Raw genomic sequence first — 21828 nt, 5'->3', positions numbered from 1 at the left:
AACTTTATATATTATACTATACTACGTATGTAGTACGATAAAGTAAAAATGTTTGAAGTAATAATGTTTAGTTAGAAGTAACAAAATAAAGTTTTTCTATGGATGCTATACAATGCAACTTCTCTCACTACTTACATACATTCAAAACGAACAATTTCTCAGGCTGTGAGAAAAGTCAGCCATTGCGGTGAGAAATATTTTTTCTCACGGGTTCCATACGTAGAATCGCGGTTTCCATGGTAACATGCACAATACAAACATAAGTATTTTTGTCAAATAAAATGTGTCAAATTAAAACTTACCAGGAATTACCTTTCAAAACTGTTCAAATATAACCGGTAACTATAATTTTAAATAAATAAAAGTATATAAATATTAAGAATATTAAATACCTACATATGTGTATTTTATTTCAATTTTTTTGCATATAATCTACATAAAAGCACCTAAATTATTTAATTTTGAAGTTTGAACTCTTGACAAAAACGCATCCATATAAAAAGTACAATGTACAACACGTGAGAAAACAGGGGCGTCATTTGCGGCATTTGCCCCCCAACTGACCCTGAAAATGACTGAAATTTACAAAAACATACATCCATTTTGATTATTACATCATACATAATATATTGTATGTATATATAATGCTTGTCCCCCCAATCAAAATTTCAAATGACGCCCCTGTGAGAAAACGACATATTTCAAAATATATATACATTCAAAACAACTCTGTATTTATGATTGGGTTCGGGGTGGTTCCAGTTTTATAGGTGTTGATTAAATAAAATATAATTAAATTAAAATTAAATAGAATTAATGAAATTAGATAAAACAAAATAAAATTAAATGCAAATAAATAAAACCATATTAATTAAAATACAATTAAATAAAGCTAAAAAAATAAAAAAAAAAATAATAAATAAATTTAAAAAAATAATAGAATTAAATAAAAGTAAATAGAATCTAATAAAAATAAATAAAATTTAATAAAATGAAATAAAATAAAAAAAATAAATGGAATTAAAAAATGAAATAAAATAAACGAAAATAAATAAAATACTTAAATTCAGTAAAATTAAATAAAATTAAACAAAATTAAATAAAATTTTATAATTTGCTACTTGTTCTTTTCGTGTGCTCAGAATTTTTCTCCTGCTTACGGTTCGTCAGAAAAGTTCCGTTTAGAGATATTTTTTGAAAATTTAGCAAAATTAAAAAATTCATATTTTGCCCAATTTGAGTCCCAAAGTTAAACTGTTCCACTTCTCTTCTATGAAATTTGTCACTCGTTCTTCTTCTGCCCTCAGAATATTTCTACGGCTTGAGATATTGTATTTCGTACACCGATTGCGCCAGAGAAAAAATTTAATACAGTTCTTCTCGGAATTCAGCAATGAGTATACCTACCTACTTACATAATTTCGTATTTTTTAAGTCATTATTATGAGAGTTATGGCGTCGTGGGCAAGCCCCCTTATGACGTACGGGTATGAAAAACAGATAACAACCTATTCTTAGACCTGCCGAATACACGTGTAAAATTTCATAAAAATCGGTCAAACAGTTTCGTAGGAATATGGCAACTAACACTGTGACCAGAGACTTTTATACATATAACTGTAAATATTTTGGTGGCTACTAAAATGACTAAATAAAACCGTATAAACCTTCCCTGAACTTTCAGAAACAATCCAACATCAAAAGTAGCCAAATCGGTCCAGCCATTCCTGAGTTTTAGCGAGACTAACGAACAGCAATTGATTATAATCAATTGCTGTTCGTATATAATAATTATTATATGTATATAAGAAAATGTAAAAATTTAGATGGCTATTAAAAAATAACGGTTGGGGATAGAAAGGTGAAAATTTAGGATTGTATTTACCTTTGCCTTCCACATCATACAAAATTAAGGAAAAATAGTTTGTCCAAAAAAATAAAAAAATGTATTAGGGGGGCAATCCCTGTTATGACGTACGGATATGAAAAACAGATAACAACCTATTCTTAGACCTGCCGAATACACGTGTAAAATTTCATAAAAATCGGTCAAACCGTTTCGGAGGAATATGGCAACTAACACTGTGACCAGGGACTTTTATACATATAGTTGTAAATATTTTGGTGGCTACTGAAATGACTAAATAAAACCGTATAAACCTTCCCTGAACTTTCAGAAACAATCCAACATCAAAAGTAGCCAAATCGGTCCAGCCATTCCTGAGTTTTAGCGAGACTAACGAACAGCAATTGATTATTATATATAAGATGTAAAAATTTAGATGGCTATTAAAAAATATCGGTTGGGGATAGAAAGGTGAAAATTTAGGATTGTATTTACCTTTGCCTTCCACTTCATACAAAATTAAGAAACAACAGTTTGTCCAAAAAAATAAAAAAATGTATTAGGGAGGCAGTCCCTGTTATGGCGTACGGATATGAAAAACAGATATTGTCCAAGTAAAAATACTGTAGAATAGCTTTAAGCCGGTGAAATATGATATTCTTCAAATATAGATGTTAGGTCAAACGTTTAAGAAGCGGCCCTTTGTGAAAGCATCTGTGTTTTTACGGCCAGACCTCCCGCATATCTATTCACAAGTTTCGTGCAAAACATTAGTTTTAGTTCGGTAGCCTAGCACTGTATTAGTACTGGAGTGTACGTGTGTTAAGTGATACGAGTGTTTTGTTTGCTGTAATTATTTTGAATATTGGTTTAGTATTTCGTTTGGAGAGTGTCAAGTGTTGATTATTGTAATTTAATTAATGTGAATAGTGATGTGGCGCCCATGGGATAATGTAAATATCGCGTACGATAACGCTGATATTGTAGAAATTGCCAGTGCTAGTGTGAATGTAATTACTAAAAAAAAAGAGATCGTAAAGAAGATTCGAATGCATTTAAATGCAGAAACACAGCAAGTATGTTTGAATGTATACAAAAATCTACGTACGAAATTCGGCTTCGATGAAACACTATTGGCACAAGCCACCTCTGATTTAACAGAAATTCCACTTTCTACTGTATATAAAATAGTTAAAAATGAACCCTATCATCGCAAGAAACGATGTGACTACAAATTTTCAAGACCTTTAAATCCTTCACTTGTAAAACTATTGAAAACCACAATATACGACTGCTACAAAAGCAATGAAATACCTACAATAGAAATAATAAGAAAGAAATTGGAAACAACCGGTCGAAATATGAACTGCTGTGAGAAAACTCTTCAAAATTGGATAAAAAAATGGGCTTTAAGTTCAAAAAAATAAATAAACGTCAAGCAATTATGGAAAGCCAAAGAATAGTCACAGACTTAATATGTACCTAGAAGAAATTACTAAATATAGGCAAGAAAATAGGAGAATTTATTATTTAGATGAAACTTGGTATGATACCCACGATACAGTAAAGAAAGGATGGACAGATGCTTCAAGCATGTGCGTACCAGAAATGCCTGCAAATAAAGGCTCGCGACTAATTATTGTACATTGCGGAGGAAGTGAGGGATGGGTTCCGAATGCTTTAAAATTATGTGGGAAGAAAATGGAAGATTGTAACGTTGACTACCACAAGAATATGGAAGCTGACATTTTTGAAGATTGGTTTGAAAACTCGCTGATCCCAAACTTGGAGAAAAACAGCGTAATAGTGCTTGACAACGCTTCCTATCATTCCCGACAGCTCACTAAAATACCAAATACATCTTCAAAGAAAGCTGACCTGCAAAATTTTTTAATGGAAAATGATTTGTATTTCGAAGATATTTACACAAAAAAAACAACTTATTGAAGTTCTACACACGAAGCAATTTAGAAAATTATACGCTCTAGAGAGTATTGCCGAAAAGCATGGACACACTATATTGAGACTTCCCCCCTACTTTTGTGTTTTCAATCCTATTGAGTTAATTTGGGGACAATTAAAACCAAGTATAAGGCGTTCAAATAAATTTCCTAAATTTGACAAAAAGGTAATTGAGATAATTAAAAAAGAAGTAGCCAATATTACCAAAGTAGACTGGCAGAAAAGAATCGCCAAAGTGATCAAAGTGGAAGAATATTATAAGAAGATTGGGCACTTCCACATTAATGGTGGAAATAAATGTATTATTGAATTGGGCGATGATAGTGACGAAGAAAATACGGAAGAAGGAGAAAATGAGTTAAGTGTATCAGTATTTTAATTGTTGTGTTGTGCAATTCATTTTCCAAGCATAAGTGTACTAATGAAAAAACTCGGTTAAAAAAATATTTTTAGATTTTGTATTTTTAATAAAAAAAGAGCGGGGACATGCTTGCATTTTGTGCTGAATTTTAAAAGTTTTGAACTGTATACCTAAAGTAATTTTAGATCTAACTGTGTTTTATAAAGTTCTTTTAGTATCAGTAATTCTAACAATAACAAGATTAATTATAAAAGCTATTCTACATCAGTTATTAATGCAAGCATGCGGTAAGAGGGAGGTCCCTGTGAGGTTAAATGTTATTAAAAAATTGATAAAATTAATTTTAACACATACAATATTATGTCCTGCTTTAACGGTATTTACCTAAGTATAAATAAATATTTTTAACTACATATTTAATTACCAGAAAACACCAGCTGCCGGCCTAATATTAAAGAAGAACAACCCAAAGAAAGCTACAAATCTTACCTATTACACTATATAGATTGCTTGAACAATAACAACCAGGGGCGTAACAGAGGGCCCCGCAGCATGAAGCTTGCGGGGGGGCCCCAATCGCTTAAGGGCCCCATCTTGTCATCTGATATTATGTAAAAATCTGTTATTGTTATATTATTTTTACGTTGTCCGTTTAAATTTAAAAACGTAAAATTTTTTAACTAATAGACGTATTTGCCAAGTGAATCATCTCATAATATCTAGAAACTTAATCCCTTCCGGCCTACCGAAATTTTATGGCAGCGACAATAAACTATATAATGCTTTGTACGTGACTATTGAAAGATATTAGAATTGCAATTTGCCGAATTTAAGAACAATATTTTTAAATCTAAAAATGGGTTTTCTTTCTCTCTGTTCTTTACCTACTTTTAGTATTTCGATACAATATTATCGCCAGTAATTTCATATTGGTTGTTTACATTGAAAGCTATTTATGTTTGTGTTGTTTTACGGTTATAGTTGCATCACTTTGGTACGCATTTATTTAACAATTATCGACGACTTTTCTTGTGTATTCATTGGACAATCTCACATAACAGATAAACGGTAAGATAAGGAAATTATAACACTTACGCTTTAGGGAAGTCAATGTAGAAAAACTTGCATTGTTTCGTTTTCGGAAAAAATCAAACAAGCTTATATTTTTTTAAAACATTTTTTGTTAGTTTATATATCTTATCTTAAAGTGAAAAGTTCTACTCACAGATGCCTCTAATTGTTTATTAATTCTTTAAACAATAAAACTGTTTTATATTAAATAATTTTAAAAGATATCGGTGAATTCATCATTTTACTTTGTTCACAAATGTTTCTATTTGCTTTTTGATTATGCTGAATTCGAATATGTCATTAAATCAGGGCCATAAGTAGGATGTTGGGGGCCCCGGGGCAAACGTGATCTGGGGGCCCCCTATGGTGGTAGCTGGATATTTAACTGCTCTGTTGATGGGGTTGACTATCAGGAATACACTATATTCTCATGATTTCTTTATTTAGTTAAACTAATACCGTATAAATGTATTCAGTTGATAGGTGACATTATTCTGCTCTAACGGCAGCAACCTCTCAAACCTAACTAACTAATTCAACTGACCCACTAATCACTCAAATCTGATCGTGTTCCCATATTTATCAAATACTTCGTTTTGTAAATATGTTTGTATATATTCTCGTTAGTGTGTCAAAATGAATAATCACAACCTTGTTGAGTAAGCAAAACGTGGACTTTAACTAAGGTGTTCTACTTTGCAATTATTGTAACAAATATGCGTAATATTTATTGTTTTATAAATAAATATCTAACGAATACTTTAAGGTAATTTAAGGATTTCTAAAATATCTAAATAATGAGATAAATCCCATTATATCATCCCCCTTAGAAAAGAAAATTTTCTGAGCCATGTACCGTGGTTCCTTTTTCCTCCCCGAAGAGAAGAAAATTTTCTTATTATCGTTGTTCTGAAGCTATTTCCTTGTGGCATTTTTATAATTACGTATTTTTTTATGGGAAATAAGCCACAATTTTATCATTAAATATTCTTATTATCATCATCAACTGACTACGTTATATGTATAGATTTATACAAATTTTTACAAAAAAAAATATATAAACAAAATTTTACAAATATATACAATTTATTTCACTAATTATCAAACATCGTCTATTCTTAGTTATTTCGTTTCTTATGACTCGCGGAAATCTATACTCAGAAATTGTATTTTATACTTTACTTTGATTTCAGAGGTTTAAAAAAAAATTACAACTCCTTCATTTGAACTTACTTGTTAATTCTACTTCTTTACTAGACCCTTAAGACAAATCTTTTGATGTTCTCCAATTTTTAATATTCTTCTATTAGAAATTATCTCTTTTTCTTATTCTTCTTCTTGTCTGGTACTTCACAATAACTACATATTTCTTCATTTTCTTTATACCTAGTACTTTCTTCATCGTGTACTATTAAACAAAAATCTTCTTCTTCTTCATATTTCTTCATTATTTCTTTATCATTTACTTTATAAATTCTTCATTTTCTAACCCGATGGGTAGTTTTTCGCAACTTTATATCCTTGCATTTGCTTCCGGTCCTTTTGCACGTCGTTAGTCGTGAGAAGGTTAGTTCCAAAAAGACAAAATTGATAGTTGTGCGCTTAAATAAATCTTCTACATCTTGCATCCCTAACTTCCTGTCTGATCTGATATACTCAGTCTAGGTGAGATCCAGTTAGTTTCAAAACACGAAATGGGTATGCTAATATCTTCTAATTTTCATTTTGTACCTTTTCCTTGACAAGAGTTGGTTTTTATTGTCTAAATTGTCTTTAATTGTATTTTATTATAAAATATTTATACTAAAATTCGACCGATATTTAAAAAATTAAAAAAAAAGTCGATATCAAAAAAAATTCAGCATTCAATTATGAAAAAAAATCGAAAGAAAGTGTGAATAAAAATAGACCATATTCTGTTAAAAAAATATCATGAAAATCTCCTACTAATGACAATCTCCTGAAATATCATGAAAATCTCCTTACATAAAGAAAATTTCAGCTTGCAATTGCTGAGTAATTAATATTAAGTCTGGACGTCCATTAAAATATTTACATTAAAACTACTAATGAGAAAAACCTACAATAGCTAAATAGTTAATCTAAATTTTTTTTTACTAGCTAAATAGAAGTTCAGTTTCTTCACGCGAATAGTCACTTTTACATCACAAAAATAATCTCTATTTCTTTAATTGAAATACAGTCTTACATGACCTCATTCGAATAAAATAAGTATATCTATATTATAGAAATTTAAAGTTCTTTTATATATTATACTAATAATTATGTTACTTGAAGCAATACAAAGTATTCTTCATAAATAGTACTTTTTACTGTAGGTACTAAGGTACTGTAACTTTTTGTACTGCAGGTACAAAATTCTCTTCAATTATTCTATTTTTCCAGATCTTTTGACATTAATCTTCTTCAAATTATCCTTAGTACTTGTCTTTCTCTAGGGTAACTTTTTAAATCTTAATATTTAATCTTCTGTTGTCTTTTTCCTCAGATGGGATTTTCTTTTCCTTTATAAACTCCGTTACTTCAACATATTTTTATAACTTGTTTTGTCTTTATTTTTCTTCTTATATCAGTTCATCATCATTTCTTAACTGACTTTCTTTTCGTCACAAAATTATTGTATATAAATAATTCACTCTCTCACGAGGAAATTCGTTTACTCAATAAACATTCCATACGCCATTATGGTAGTAGTTGTGGTCTCTATCACGAGGACGAATTTTATTAGTCCTATGTACGTGGAATAATAATACTCCTTATAAAAAAAATTGAAAATGGTTATTCATTAAAAAAAATTAATTTCTTTTCCATAGTCATTTTAAATTTTTCCCTTTTAGGGTATGTTTCTTTGTCTTGTCATATTTATCATAAGTAAAATCTTTGCATTTACGTGCTTTTCTCAACAAAAATTTCCATTGATTGAGACATTTCCGTCTCTAATATAAGTCCTTTATGCTGGATTTTCCGATTTCTTTCCAACATCTTAAAATACTTTCTTTTGTCTTTCCTTATAACCACAATATATTATTCGAATACTAATATCTTATATTTTTCAGGCTAATTTTATTTATCATAATAACTTTCTTCATACAAATTTGTCGCGTTAGCGAATTAATATGTAGTTCATTCGTTTCAATTTTCAATGTCAAACACGTCATATCATCATAATATTATACTCGAAGTACTTAGTTTAAAAATAGTAAATACTGTTATAAACAAAATAAGTTCCGTATGCAAAAAGTGCAGAAAAAGCAGAAATACATCAATCAAAATAAACTTATTTACGTTCTCGTATGGTTAAAAATAATTATATTATTTCTTCGATATAATATAATACAAGAATTGTTATATTTCTATTAAAATAAAATTATCGATTAAGATTATTTATATATGATATGTAATTCTCAAAAAGATCTTCTAAATTAGAGAAATACTTCTAAAACTTAATAATATACGAAAAAAATTTTACCTAATTTACTTATATTTAAGTGAAAATTAATAATTCTAGTTCTTCTTAAATGATTATATTTATATTTTATTAATAAAAAAATTCATATCTGTGAGACTGTATATGCAATTTAAAAAAAATAGCTAAAAGTTACTCACGATTAGGTACACATTTGTCCACTAGGCATTGTCCATTTCTTTCCATTTGTCCTCTTGACGTTTGGGCGTGGTCCCAAGTCTCCAAACCTTCGTCCATGTCGACGTCTACCATTTGGACACCGTTTTCGTTGGTCTCTCCAGCTCCATATAGTCTCCATTCCATCTAACGATAACAATTAGTATGGGGATTGGTACTTTACCCCAAATTTTCTTCGTTTCCTCCAGTTTTTTGCCATATTTGTTCCTGTTGTCTACTGCCTCAGAAGTCCAGTCCGTCTCTCAGGTCGCCATATGGTGGTGGCTGGATATTTACTATACTGGAATGGGGTTTGTTTAACAGGAAGGCACTATGTACTCATAACTTCTTTATTTATAAACATATTCCGTATAAATGTATTCAGTTGATAGGTGACATTATTCTGCTCTAACGGCAGCAACCTCTCAAACCTAACTAACTAATTCAACTGACCCACTAATCACTCAAATCTGATCGTGTTCCCATATTTATCAAATACTTCGTTTTGTAAATATGTTTGTATATATTCTCGTTAGTGTGTCAAAATGAATAATCACAACCTTGTTGAGTAAGCAAAACGTGGACTTTAACTAAGGTGTTCTACTTTGCAATTATTGTAACAAATATGCGTAATATTTATTGTTTTATAAATAAATATCTAACGAATACTTTAAGGTAATTTAAGGATTTCTAAAATATCTAAATAATGAGATAAATCCCATTATATACCGGGGGGTCTGGGGTTAATCACCCAGCAGAAGGAGTCCGGGAAAATTGATATTTAACCACTTGAAAACGCATTTTAATGTACTCCATGACTGAAGTTTCCTGTACCTACCTACATATTGCTATTCGCGATGAAAAACAAAGTAGCTGACCACTGGTGGAATATAAACTACTATAAGTGGTATAAACAAACCAGAAAATTGTTGATTTGAATGGAATTTGGTCATTATTAAGAAATTTTTAGCAAATTTCAGCATTACGAGTACATTAAAATATTTTAAATCAAATCGGTATTGTTCTATTCCTCAATTGAATGTTTGTTTATACCATTTATATCGGCCATTTTCTTGCATTCGACCTGCCCTCTATATTCCGGTTCAATCGCGAATTTTAGTTGACCAACACAAAAAAAATTTGAAATCACATTATTTTAAGCTAAATATTTACCATCAATATAACATCTTTTCTGTGTTCATAAAAAAATACTACATATAATGTTACTTACATTCTTCGGCTATAATGTAGGTTTTTAATCGCGTTATATTGCCTATAGGCAGTATAACGCGATTACAATCGCGGTGCCCCCTTCGCCGGGGGCCCCGAGGCACTGCCCCGGTTGCCCCAATGGTAGTTACGGCCCTGTCAGACATTACAATTTGAAAATTCAAAATAAATTTTTTTGAGCACTTATACAGTATGTCTGCGTGGCTTCGAACCATATGGGAAACATTTTTATTATCAATTTTACGAAAAATGTTATTCTTCATGAAATGCTCTGAATGGTCTTAAATCTGAGATACAAAATAAGCCAGATAAACCATCAGATATCAAAGCTTATCAATTTTATACGAGGTAAGTCAAAAAATAGGAATTTAACTCAAGGATAAAGTACTTTTATATTTAACAATATACGATTTTAATTTTAATATGTAATTACATCGTTGTAAATAAAAAATTAATTTTTCCAAATATTTCTCAAATTACCGATAACCAACATTATTTTATTACAATTATAATAACTATTTTATTATTAATTTTTTAATTTTACGAAAAAATTTTTTATACAATTCTTATCAGATTCTTTATAAAAAGCTCTGCATTATGTCAAAACAAAGATTCAATCGTAATATATCACATTTTACCAACTTTATACGAGGTATGTCGAAAAATATGAATTTCTCTCTAAGAGTTAAGTACCTTTATAGTTCACAATATTTCAACTGGAATGATATAATTGCATATTTAAACATAGTTTTTAATTGCGAACAACTTTTTATAATAAAATTTTTCAATATTGTAAAATATAAAGGTGGTATAGGTACTACTGAGCGAAATTAATATTTTTTTGATATACCTAGTATAAAATCAATAAAATTTAATATCTAATTATTGCAACTTAAGTTTTATACCATGCAGAGCATTTTATGAAGAATAACTTTTTTTTCGTAATATAGATATGTAATAAAAAAGTTTCCCATAGGTTCCAAGCTACGCAAACACACTGTATAAGAAATCAAGAAAGAATTGTTTTAACATTTACTATTTTTAAAGCTGGTTATTAAATGTATTGTAGGTAAGTTGTACAGAAAACAACAAAATAAGTTGTTTATTTGGAATGGGTCTGTATACCAATAAAGATGAGAATTAGTATTTAGTAATTGTTTAACGCGGGAGCAGTCGCGCTCACTTCTGTCACTTAAGCAGTCGCGCGTAGAACAAAATCTAACAATACGAATTTAAAACAAAGTTCAGTTTTATAATATTTTTGTTTGCTTGTTATGTTGAAAATATCTATTTCTAACAATTTTAAAATTAATTGGTTCCCACCAAAGCCATAAATTCCACAAAAAAAATAAAAATGAAATTAAATTTTTTTTTTAAAATCTTACGCATTACTACAATCTTCTTCGAGGCACTTACAAGTGGAAAGTTATGTTGCAAAAATTTTTCATTAAGTTATCACGGAAAATGATAAAAAGTTGGATTTTTTCTAACGGCGCGACTGCTCCCGGGTTAAAAGGGCCCTATTTCAAATTCTTCGGGGGGGGGGGGGGGCCCGACGGACTTTGTTACGCCACTGATAACAACCTATTCTTAGACCTGCCGAATACACGTGTAAAATTTCATAAAAATCGGTCAAACCGTTTCGGAGGAATATGGCAACTAACACTGTGACCAGAGACTTTTATACATATAGCTGTAAATATTTTTGTGACTACTAAAATGACTAAATAAAACCGTATAAACCTTCCCTGAACTTTCACAAACAATTTAACATCAAAATTAGCCAAATCGGTCCAGCCATTCCTGAGTTTTAGCCTGAGGCAGGAATAGCTGAGTTTTAGCGAGATTAAGGAACAGCAATTGATTTTTATATATAAAATTTGTTAATAAAAATTTCCGGCTTACTTCGAAAATTTCAACAAACACAAACAAAAACATTTAAACTTTTAAAAATAATATTTTATAGTATATCTTATATAGAATCGAATAAAAAAGATTTGGTGCGGTATATTGATGCAAAAAAATAGTCGGTATATTCCGTTCCTAAGTCTTTTTAGAGGTAACATAATATACCGTTTTTATTTATATATTTTAAATACCTTGCATTTGGAATGGCGTTATAAACATTTCTACACATATCAGTCATTATCCTTTGTCTGCGGTACACTTTAACCAGTTCTTTCAACAAATATATCGACGAGACCGTTTTGACTCCATACTGATCCCAATATCGGAAATACCTTTTCATTCGATATATTATTAAACAGATGACTATTCCAACAAGAAAGACTTCCAACATATTCCTAAAAGGTAGATACCTAAAATTGCACAATAACAAACAAATTCACTAATTCACCATGAAAACTTATTTTTAAATATAAAAATGACTCTTTTAGAAAAAAATGTCTTCAACAATGAAAGTAAAATTTAATTTATAATAATAGTAGTATTTGCCATACTAAAATTATTGTACTGAGATTAATTTTTAACTGAGACAAGTTAACTTTTACTAATTTTCCAATGTAAACAAAAAAAAAACAAGTAGTTAGAGCAGCGGTTTTCAATCATTTTGAGTCATGTACCACCAAATACTTTTAATATTTTTAGTGCACCACCTAACTGAAATCGCTAACGGAAAGGTGATGTAATTAACTATAATAGTGGTGCTGAGTTTGGCTGTTTTTGCGTTTTATGTACCACATAAAATGACGATATGTACCACCAGTGGTACATGTACCACAGATTGAGAACCGCTGAGTTACAGGATATCTCAATTGCGCTTTTACCCTTGTGTTTAATTTTCGGGCTCAGTGGGATCTGTCGTCTGTTATTGAAACACCAAAAGCACTTTGATAATTTATTGACATAGATTGACACTAGGGTAACTCAACAAGCCCGGGAGAACGTAGCTTTACCGATATGTGGCTCGTACGCGAATTAACTCGAGTCACTTATGATGCTACATATTGACTCATTGAAGTTACTCGAAGGAATGAAGTTAAAGGCACATCTGGCCTGGTTGAGTTGATTCTAATGAATGAATTTAGATGTATGTTCTCTCTTGCTGGCAACATGAATTGGGTCATAGCCCACACGACCAAAAGAACAAAGGTTTTTACTTAGTCAGCTAAATTAATGTCCATTGCCAAAATATTGTTTATGAATTGCAACAATTAAACAAATGAAATAGCCCGCACATGGTTAAATATAATAACAAATTATTTCATGTGATCTACGGAGTGATAAAAATATACTGTTTAATATCGGATATGAATTATGAATATTTGATATTTAACACCTGGAGGTAGATGCCACTCTCTTCTCGGAGGTAAACATTATTTTATTAAAAATAACCCCATAAATCTAGGTTTAGCGAATAACCCCACATTCTAAGCAAAATATGTTTTATCAAAGTTATTAAAATAAATCAATACTTTTGGAGTTATAAAGGATAAAAATATTTTAGTTTTTCGTGAAAAAAATGCATGTTTTAAAACGGTTTTTCATAAAAAACTATATGTCTTTATAAAAAAGTTATCTTAAAGGAACATTAAAGCTAATAAAAAATCGAATAAATTCCTTACTTGAAAAACCTTTTAAGTTAAATTGAAAGTGAGTTATAGGTAATTGAATGTAGGATTTTTTCGTCGAGTACAATCCGACAAGAGAGACCTGGCGGGTGACCTTGCGCGAAAATACACAACGAGAAATACACATTACGAGAAGGTCACCCGACAGGCCTCGCTGGTCGGATTATACTCAAATCTAAATATTTAAGCCTAAAAAGTACTTGCTTCTCAAAGTACTTAGGAATACTTATCAAATGAGCTCCAGAAAAAGTAAAGCAAGTTAAGAGATGAAAATAAATTTCGAATGTTTTAGGAAAAAGTGAAAAATTAAACATACACGCGCTATTTCCACAAAAATTAAAATTTATAGTAATCCCTATAAGACTTTCTTTATTTTAGCATAAGCAATGAACTCAAAAATTTTGACCAGTTTAGAATGCATATTTTTGAAAAAAATTGATTTCAAAAATCAGAATCAAAAATTTCTAAATTACATTATCTTTTGATAATAACTCCAAAAATGCTCAGTAGTAATTGCACAAGAGCTCTAAAATTATCGAATTTTTCCCGAGTGACACTTTGACAGTTTTAATTTCACGAGCCGAAGGCGAGTGAAATTATGTCAAAGTGTCACGAGAGCAAAAATTTTATATTAATTTCAGAGATTGAGTGCAATTTGTTGCGATTATTTCATGAATAAAACTGTTCAAAACCAAAATTTTATTGTAATTTATTTATGTAAGTACAAATTAGTACAGTTAAACACACAATTGTTATAAATATTTGACGGTTGAAAGTCATCACTTTTATAATTTTTAAAACATTAATTGTCATTAATGTCACCGAATGTATTTTTTCGTCGCAACGAAGGGCATCTGACGTAATATACTTGACGACGGGATATTATCAAAAATTATCAGTTTAATTTTTATTTCTGTAGCTTTCTATTGGTCAGAATCTCCTATGAATTAAATAATCGATATAATATGTAGAAAATGATATAAATTGATGTAAAGATTTTACTTTATTTTTTATTTTTGTGGTACAGATAAAAAATACCCGAAATAGAAACGGTTAAAGCCTAAATTTTTTGAGAGAACCATATACCTATGTAACCGCGCGGGACCATTTAACCTTTTATCTCTTAAAAAATAATGGATTTAAAAGATTAAATTTAATACGATACTCTAGCTCTTATGGGCCTATACCTTTCAAATGGTTTTTGGATAAATCTGATATAAAAATTAGCCCAGTTATTCTAAAAACATTTTGAAAAAATTTTACTTAAAAAATTACTACACAAATCAACTAAGAATTTGTGCCTCTATATCGATTTATGGGGTTATTTATAATACAATAATTTTCACCCCCGAAAAGGGGTGCCATCCACCCCTAGGGTAAAAGCACAATTGAGGTATTCTCTAACCACTTACCAATTTTCAGGAAATCAGTGAATAAGGCTCACTGAAACCGGAGGTAATAGTTTATTTTGATCTTCATGCACTCTAGGACGCGTTCAAGTATTACGTAACGAGATTTTTGAAGATTTTTGAAGATTTTTGACCCCCCTCCCCCTGTATAACGCACCTTAATGGGGCGTTCGGCGTTTAAGTATTACGTAACGCAATTTTTGAAGATTTTTGAACCCCTCTCCCCTCAACCTGCGTTACGTAATACTTACGGCCCCCTACCAATAGACTAAAATATTAATAATTTAGATATAATACTGCACCACAATAACGTAAAATTATTATTTACATAGGTACTACAAATAAAGAGTTACGCACAACAACAAACAAATTCACTAATTCACCATAAAAACTTATTTTTAACTTACCCTTTAAAAAAAATAACCGTCGTTAACAATGTAGTAAAATTATAATAAAAGCGGTATTTGTCACACTACAATAATTATCCTACTGAGATTAATTTTTAACTGAGACAAGTTAACTTTTACTTTTCCATTTTACAATTTTCCATTGTAAACAAAAAAGCTATTATAGACTGAAATATTTTTCACTTTAGATTGCACCACGATAACTGAAAATTGTTATTAACCACAACATAAAAAATGAATCAGAAAGACTCTTTTCACCTTCATTAATAAATACAGAACTGCTACCTGCCGAAATTTAGGCCCAATATTTTTTTAATAGGAGGAAATTAATCCATGGGCGTGTATAAAAATAATACTTAGACCTTGACACTACATTTAAATAAAGAATGTGTGTGTACTTTGTACGCATGTAAGAAGTTATACTTCTATTATATGATTTCAACGAAATAAATATACATTTAACAGGTTATTTGTATATAAAGATTAAACTAATTTTTACTTACTACTTTCCAAAAATTTTTATTAAAACAATACTAAAAATAAAAAAATAGTTAGATAACACACGGAATTGAACCAGGGACCTCTCGATCTCCGGTCGAACACGCTACCACCGAGCTAAACTCCCTTTGATTTGACAGCTTACAAAATTTCTCATACATACTGACAAATTTAATAGACCAAGTGAGGTATAAAAATGCTTTAAAATTTAAAGTAAATATACTTACTATTATTATAAAATATTTTATTCCCGAGGAAGACAAATCCAAAGACACAAAAATTATAATAAATAATACATTTACTAAAAACACTAATATATTCTTTTAATGACTTATTTGCGCTGATACATACATAATTTGAAAGATTAGGAACGAACTACATACTGTCTGTCTGCGCATGCGCCAGGTAAGTATAAAATTTCACCCTCGATCGTAAAGAAGTATAACTTCAAAAATCATATTTACCTCCCTCATGAGACTTCGTTTATTTAGTTATTCATGTCGAGTCGGACAAATTTTCTACTTTTTTTTACTTTACTCCTTTTCACGGAAAGTTTTCGGAAGGGGGCCTTTCGTAAATATAGAGGTTTCTAAACTTTGGTGCATCCGACATCTGGAGTACCTTTAAAAATTTTTCGGACTGAACCCGTAAAGAAAATAAACAAATTCGCAAAACCTATTAGTACCCTTTCAGAATAACGACGGTTAAACTACAAAACCTCGTAAGTCGATTTTTGGTCCATTATTAGTTTTATACTTTGTTATACTACGGGAATAAAAGTTTGTTGGTTTATACTTTTTCTTCTTCTTCAGGTGCCATCTCCGCTACGGAGGTTGGCAATCATCATAGCTATTTTAATTTTTGAGGCAGTAGCTCTAAATAGTTGTTTTGAGCTGCAACCAAACCATTCTCTCAGGTTCTTCAGCCATGAAATTCGTCTTCTTCCGATGCTTCTTCTGTCATCTATCTTTCCTTGCATTATTAGTCGCAGGATGCCATACTTCTCGCCCCGCATCACATGTCCAAGATACTGTAGTTTTCTTTCTTTAATTATTGTAAGTTCAACTTCCTTCTCTTTACCTATTCTTCTCAGTACTTCGTTGTTCGTAACTCTATCTACCCAGGAAACCCTCATAATTCTTCTATAGGTCCACATTTCAAAGGCGTTAAGTCATCTCATTGCCTCTACATTTAACGTCCATGATTCCACTCCATAGTATAGTACAGTGTATACGTAACATTTTGTTAGGCGTACTTTAAGATCTAATGTTAAATCTTTGCTACATAGGACCTTTTTCATTTTCATAAAATTAGAACGTGGTTTTCGATTCTGACTTTGTCTATAAAAGTCGAGTCTGACTTAGTCTATAAAACATACGTAAAAGGGACGGTTAACATCCAAACATCTCTGTGTCAGTACGTCGAAGAAGAATAATGCCTCTCTGGTACCCATGCCATTGCGGAACCCATATTGAGTGTCACTAATATCCAGCTCCAGTTTAGAGTGTATTCTGGCGTGGATAATCTTCAGCAGAATTTTCAAGGTTTAAGCTTATGGTTCGGTAGTCACTGCATTCTTTGGAATTCACTTTCTTTAGCAAACACAAAAATGCTGATGTTAACATTTCCCGTAGTATAGATAGCGTTGAACAGTTCTACTATTATGTCCAGGTTTTTCTCGTTGACCAACTTTATCAGCTCGCTAGGTAATTCATCTGGACCAGCAGATTTATTGGTTTTCATAGAGTCTATTGCCTGACTAACCTCTGATTTGGTTATCTCTGGGCCCACATCTCCGGTTTGGCTATCTACGGATGTACTATATACTTATAGCTTCTCTCTGGTCATAAAATAGTTCCTCGATGTACCCTTTCCATCGTCGTAGTTTTCGTTTGGTCTCCATTACAACATTTCCATTTTTGTCGAGCAATATATTTGAGGTTCTTCTATTTCCTATTCGGGCTAGTTCCTTGACTTTTTTATGTAGGTTGAAGTTGTCATATCTATTTTGTAGTTCTTCTATTTCTTTACATTTTTCAGAGAAATAGGTTTCTTTAGCCTCCCTAATTTTTCTTCTTATTTGGTTTTGAATTTGTTTATAGCGGGTCTTATTGATGGTTTTGTTTTTTCCTCTTTCATTCATCAACTCTAGAATTTCCTCCGTCATCCATTCTTCTTTCTTACATTTGGTTGTTGTAAGTACTTTCTTACTTGACTCTAATATAGAGGTTTTGAAGAATTGCCACTGCTGTTCTACGTTGCAATTATATCCTGGGTTTCTGTCTAGATTTGTGTTGATTTCGTGTTTCAGATTTTCTTTTGTTTCTTCTAACTTTAGTTTCTGTGTATGTTAAGTTTATTGTTGTTGCGGCTTTTTTGCGTCTTTTTTAGTTGAAGTTGAAACCTAGCAATAAGAAGACTGTGATCAGCAGATACGTCCGCTCCTGGATATGCCTTTACTGCCTGAATTGAGTTTCGATATCTGTGCTTTATTGGGATGTAGTCAATTTGATTTCTGACGATTTTGTTGTCTTTGTCAGCTGGCGATTTCCATGTATAAAGGCTTTATACTTTTACATATCTTTTAAACTACGAAATCTTGTAAGTCAATGTTTAAATTTAATGGTACTAGCGACATCTACAAAAACCTCATAAGTAAGATTTTAAGTAACAAAACCTCGTAAGTCGCTCTTTGACAAAAAAAAACAATTTTACTGAATTCTACTTAATGGTAATGGCATCGTTACCTAAAAAGAACCCTACACACACAAAACGAATAAATTAAATCTTAAATAAAGAAGCCAATATGTTTTTCGTCTCTCCTCTAAAGTTACATAAAACTGACTTACGAGGTTTTGCAGTTTAACCGTCGATAAGACACTGGTGTCTGACCTGACACCGGAATCCGCCACTGGCAGCAAAGCAATGTTTTAAATGAACGACTACAGACGAGCCACTTTGAGTGTCTGGCTGATTTTAGTGGCTCAACAATGCTTTGCTGCAATTGAAGACCGGTGGCGGACACCGCCGGTGTCAGGCACCAGTGTCTTAGTCTAAAAGGGTACTTAAACCATGAAATTCTCAGAACTCATTATTTACGAATCAACGAAGCTTCGCGGAATTGATTGTTTTGAGAACTGTGTAAACTACTGTAGTGTTCTAAAGAGTTTCTGAGATATCTTATATCTTAGTGTTACACTGGCCTCCTTACAGTGCAGTGTATTTCTTAATAACGGTGGAAAATATCGAAAGTCTGTTCAGATTGTAACATGCTGGAAAATGAAGAAAGCCAAAGGGATGTGGCAACACAATTTAATGTTAGTTGTTCAACTGTGCAGGGAACTAAACAACAATTTGTCGAGACCTGTCTCATTAACAGCGACCCGCTACAGGTGCTAGAAGGAAGACAAAAGTCAGAGAAGATCGAGTTATCACTATTGCTGCATTGTGTAACCGGACGCAAACTGCTAGAAATGCTCCAAAGACATATTAAGTAAGCCCAAGGACCAGTAATAAGCGTCTCTACTATTTGACCAAGGCTAAGAGAATAGGGTTTGATACTTTGATAGCTTCCAATCCAGCAACGGGGTCATTGTCATCTAGTCGATAGTCGATGGACGATTGGAAAAAAGGGTAGTTTATTTATAAGTGTATAATATCAATTTATAGTAAAGGTAATCTAAATAAGGTCTACAGAAGGGCTGGATGAACGTTATGTCACACCTGGTTGCTCTTGATGGTATAGGTACTCTAATGTTTTGGGCAGGGATATTTCTCCAAGGGAAGACAAGGATAGATTCGTTTTTTATTAAGAAGGGTACATTGACAGTACCCAGATACATAACGTAGATCCAACAGCATGTGATATGTCATATGCTGGGTTTATTGGCAATGGTTTTCTGCTAATGGAAGATAATGCGAGCCCACACACAATAAGGATTGTATCACAGTGTCTTGAAGGTAATGCTACTCCAAAAATGGACTGGCCTTTTCAGACTTTAATCTTATTGAGCATATAAGGAGCCTTCTCAAACGGCGTCTAAGACGTCGCATAGCTGCTCCAACAACATGTGAAAAGTTTCAAATGGCTCTCACTGAAGAATGGACCACTTTTCCCCAAACATCCAAAACGTGATCAGTTTTTTTTTTATTTAATGGCACAGACATTAGTCATTCAGCCAGTTGCAATAAAGAATATACAATCCTATCCCTAATACAAAATTAAACAGAAACAATATAGTAATACAATAAATAATACAATACAATAATAATACAATAAAAACAATAATGGATCTCTGATAAAGTGATAAAACATTTATGATAAAAAAGGATGCAAATCTGAACTTAAATCATAAAAATATCATGCCCGCGTACAAATCTTATAGGACCGTGCGTGTATCTGACAAGCAATCTATAATGATATTGTATATTTGTTGTGAGCCTGTAGCCAGCAGAGACTGGATATTGAATGCAAGTTTAATTAAATTTTTATAGAGAGAGTTTGAATGCTGTTGAAACTTAGTACATTCAAAAAAGATATGATCAAGATCACCCTGCTTTTCGCAATGTTTACAATTATCATCTTCAATCACATTTATTTTATATAAATGACTTGGATAGCAAGTATGTCCAAAACGTAGTCGATTTATAGTTGTTATATATTTACGTGGAGCTTTGAAACTCTTAAAAAAGGTACTTTGTGGAATCACTGGTTGTAAAGTGGTGTATCCTGTGGGGTTTGTTAAGCAGTAAAGATTCCATTGATCTTTCCATATCGATAGTTGGTTTCTTTTAAAAATAGTAATAACATCTGATACACATAAAGAATATGACAATAAAGTGCCTGTTGTTATACTGGATTTAGCTAAGTAGTCTACATACTCACTATTTTTGAGTCCAATATGTGCCTTAACCCAAAAAATTTTATATTGAAGCCAGAGTCTTCTAAATGCTTTAACATATCCTTTATTAAAAATATGTAAAGATTACTAAATGTTTTTTGCAAAAATGTATTTTTGATATTCTGTAAAACTGATAGGCAGTCTGAAAGAATTAACGTTTTTTTAGTATAAGAGTTTTTAATATATTTCAACGCTTCGAGTATGGCCAATGATTCCGCAGAGAAAATTGAAAACTCATTTTGAAGTATGTACTTGAATTCGAAACCTCCTGAGGGTAAAAAATAAGCACGCAGCCAGTCTCTTCTCCTTCTCTTGATTTAGATGCATCGGTGTATATAACTGTTGCAACTGTAGCAGTTCAAAATAGATTTCAGGATATTGTTGCTGATTATGTTGTTTTCGTTGTATGTGGGTATTATTACATCAGTTTTATGGAAGAGAGCAAAGTAGTCTAAGTTTTTGTCTACTGTGTTTAATTCCTTTGAAAAAAATAGGATTGTTCTGTAATGCAGTACATAATAAAGGCGGAGATGGTTTTTTAATCCAATACTTCTGAGTAAGATCTGATTCGTTAAGATGACATATACAGGAAAATAATTCGAAATTTGTAGAGTGTGCTTTAAGTACCCATTTTTCGCTTAGTAAATTTCTTCCAAAGGAGGCTCAGAAGCTTCAACATATATTATTTGTATAGGAGTAGATCTCATAGTACCTAAACAGATTCTCAAGGCAGAATTTTGGAAAACGTAAATTTTTCCTAAAAGGTTTTTGGAAGCAGAACAGTATATAGAGAGTACCACCATAACGTGATCAGTTCTATGCCAAATCGAATGATGTGTGTTAGAACCGTGGTGGCAACTGGCAACAAGCATTATTAAAACGAATGACACTTACCTTTTCTTGACTTAAA

The 21828-nt window shown here is 31.4% G+C and overlaps 1 protein-coding gene across 3 annotated transcripts in view; it reads right to left on the bottom strand.

Moving 5' to 3' along the window:
* LOC126884890 (cytochrome P450 9e2-like) overlaps positions 1-15875 on the bottom strand; it is a 58960-nt gene extending 43085 nt beyond the window's left edge. Inside the window, exons 1-2 of one of the 3 annotated variants that reach the window (XM_050651200.1) lie at positions 15520-15875; positions 12213-12431 (exon numbers count right to left, since the gene is read on the bottom strand). In XM_050651200.1, coding sequence (XP_050507157.1) covers positions 12213-12412 — 200 coding nt within the window. In that variant the 5' untranslated portion in view covers positions 12413-12431; positions 15520-15875. Of the gene's footprint in view, positions 1-12212; positions 12432-15115; positions 15263-15519 lie in introns of those variants that run through there. The other 2 variants (XM_050651203.1, XM_050651202.1) reach the window with 2 other exon arrangements.
* Positions 15876-21828: the final 5953 nt, after the last annotated feature.

The sequence above is a fragment of the Diabrotica virgifera genome, chromosome 1 (genome assembly GCF_917563875.1).
Source record: "Diabrotica virgifera virgifera chromosome 1, PGI_DIABVI_V3a".
In the NCBI taxonomy this organism is placed as follows: Eukaryota; Metazoa; Arthropoda; class Insecta; order Coleoptera; family Chrysomelidae; genus Diabrotica; species Diabrotica virgifera.
This window is presented reverse-complemented; position numbering and strand designations above follow the sequence as displayed.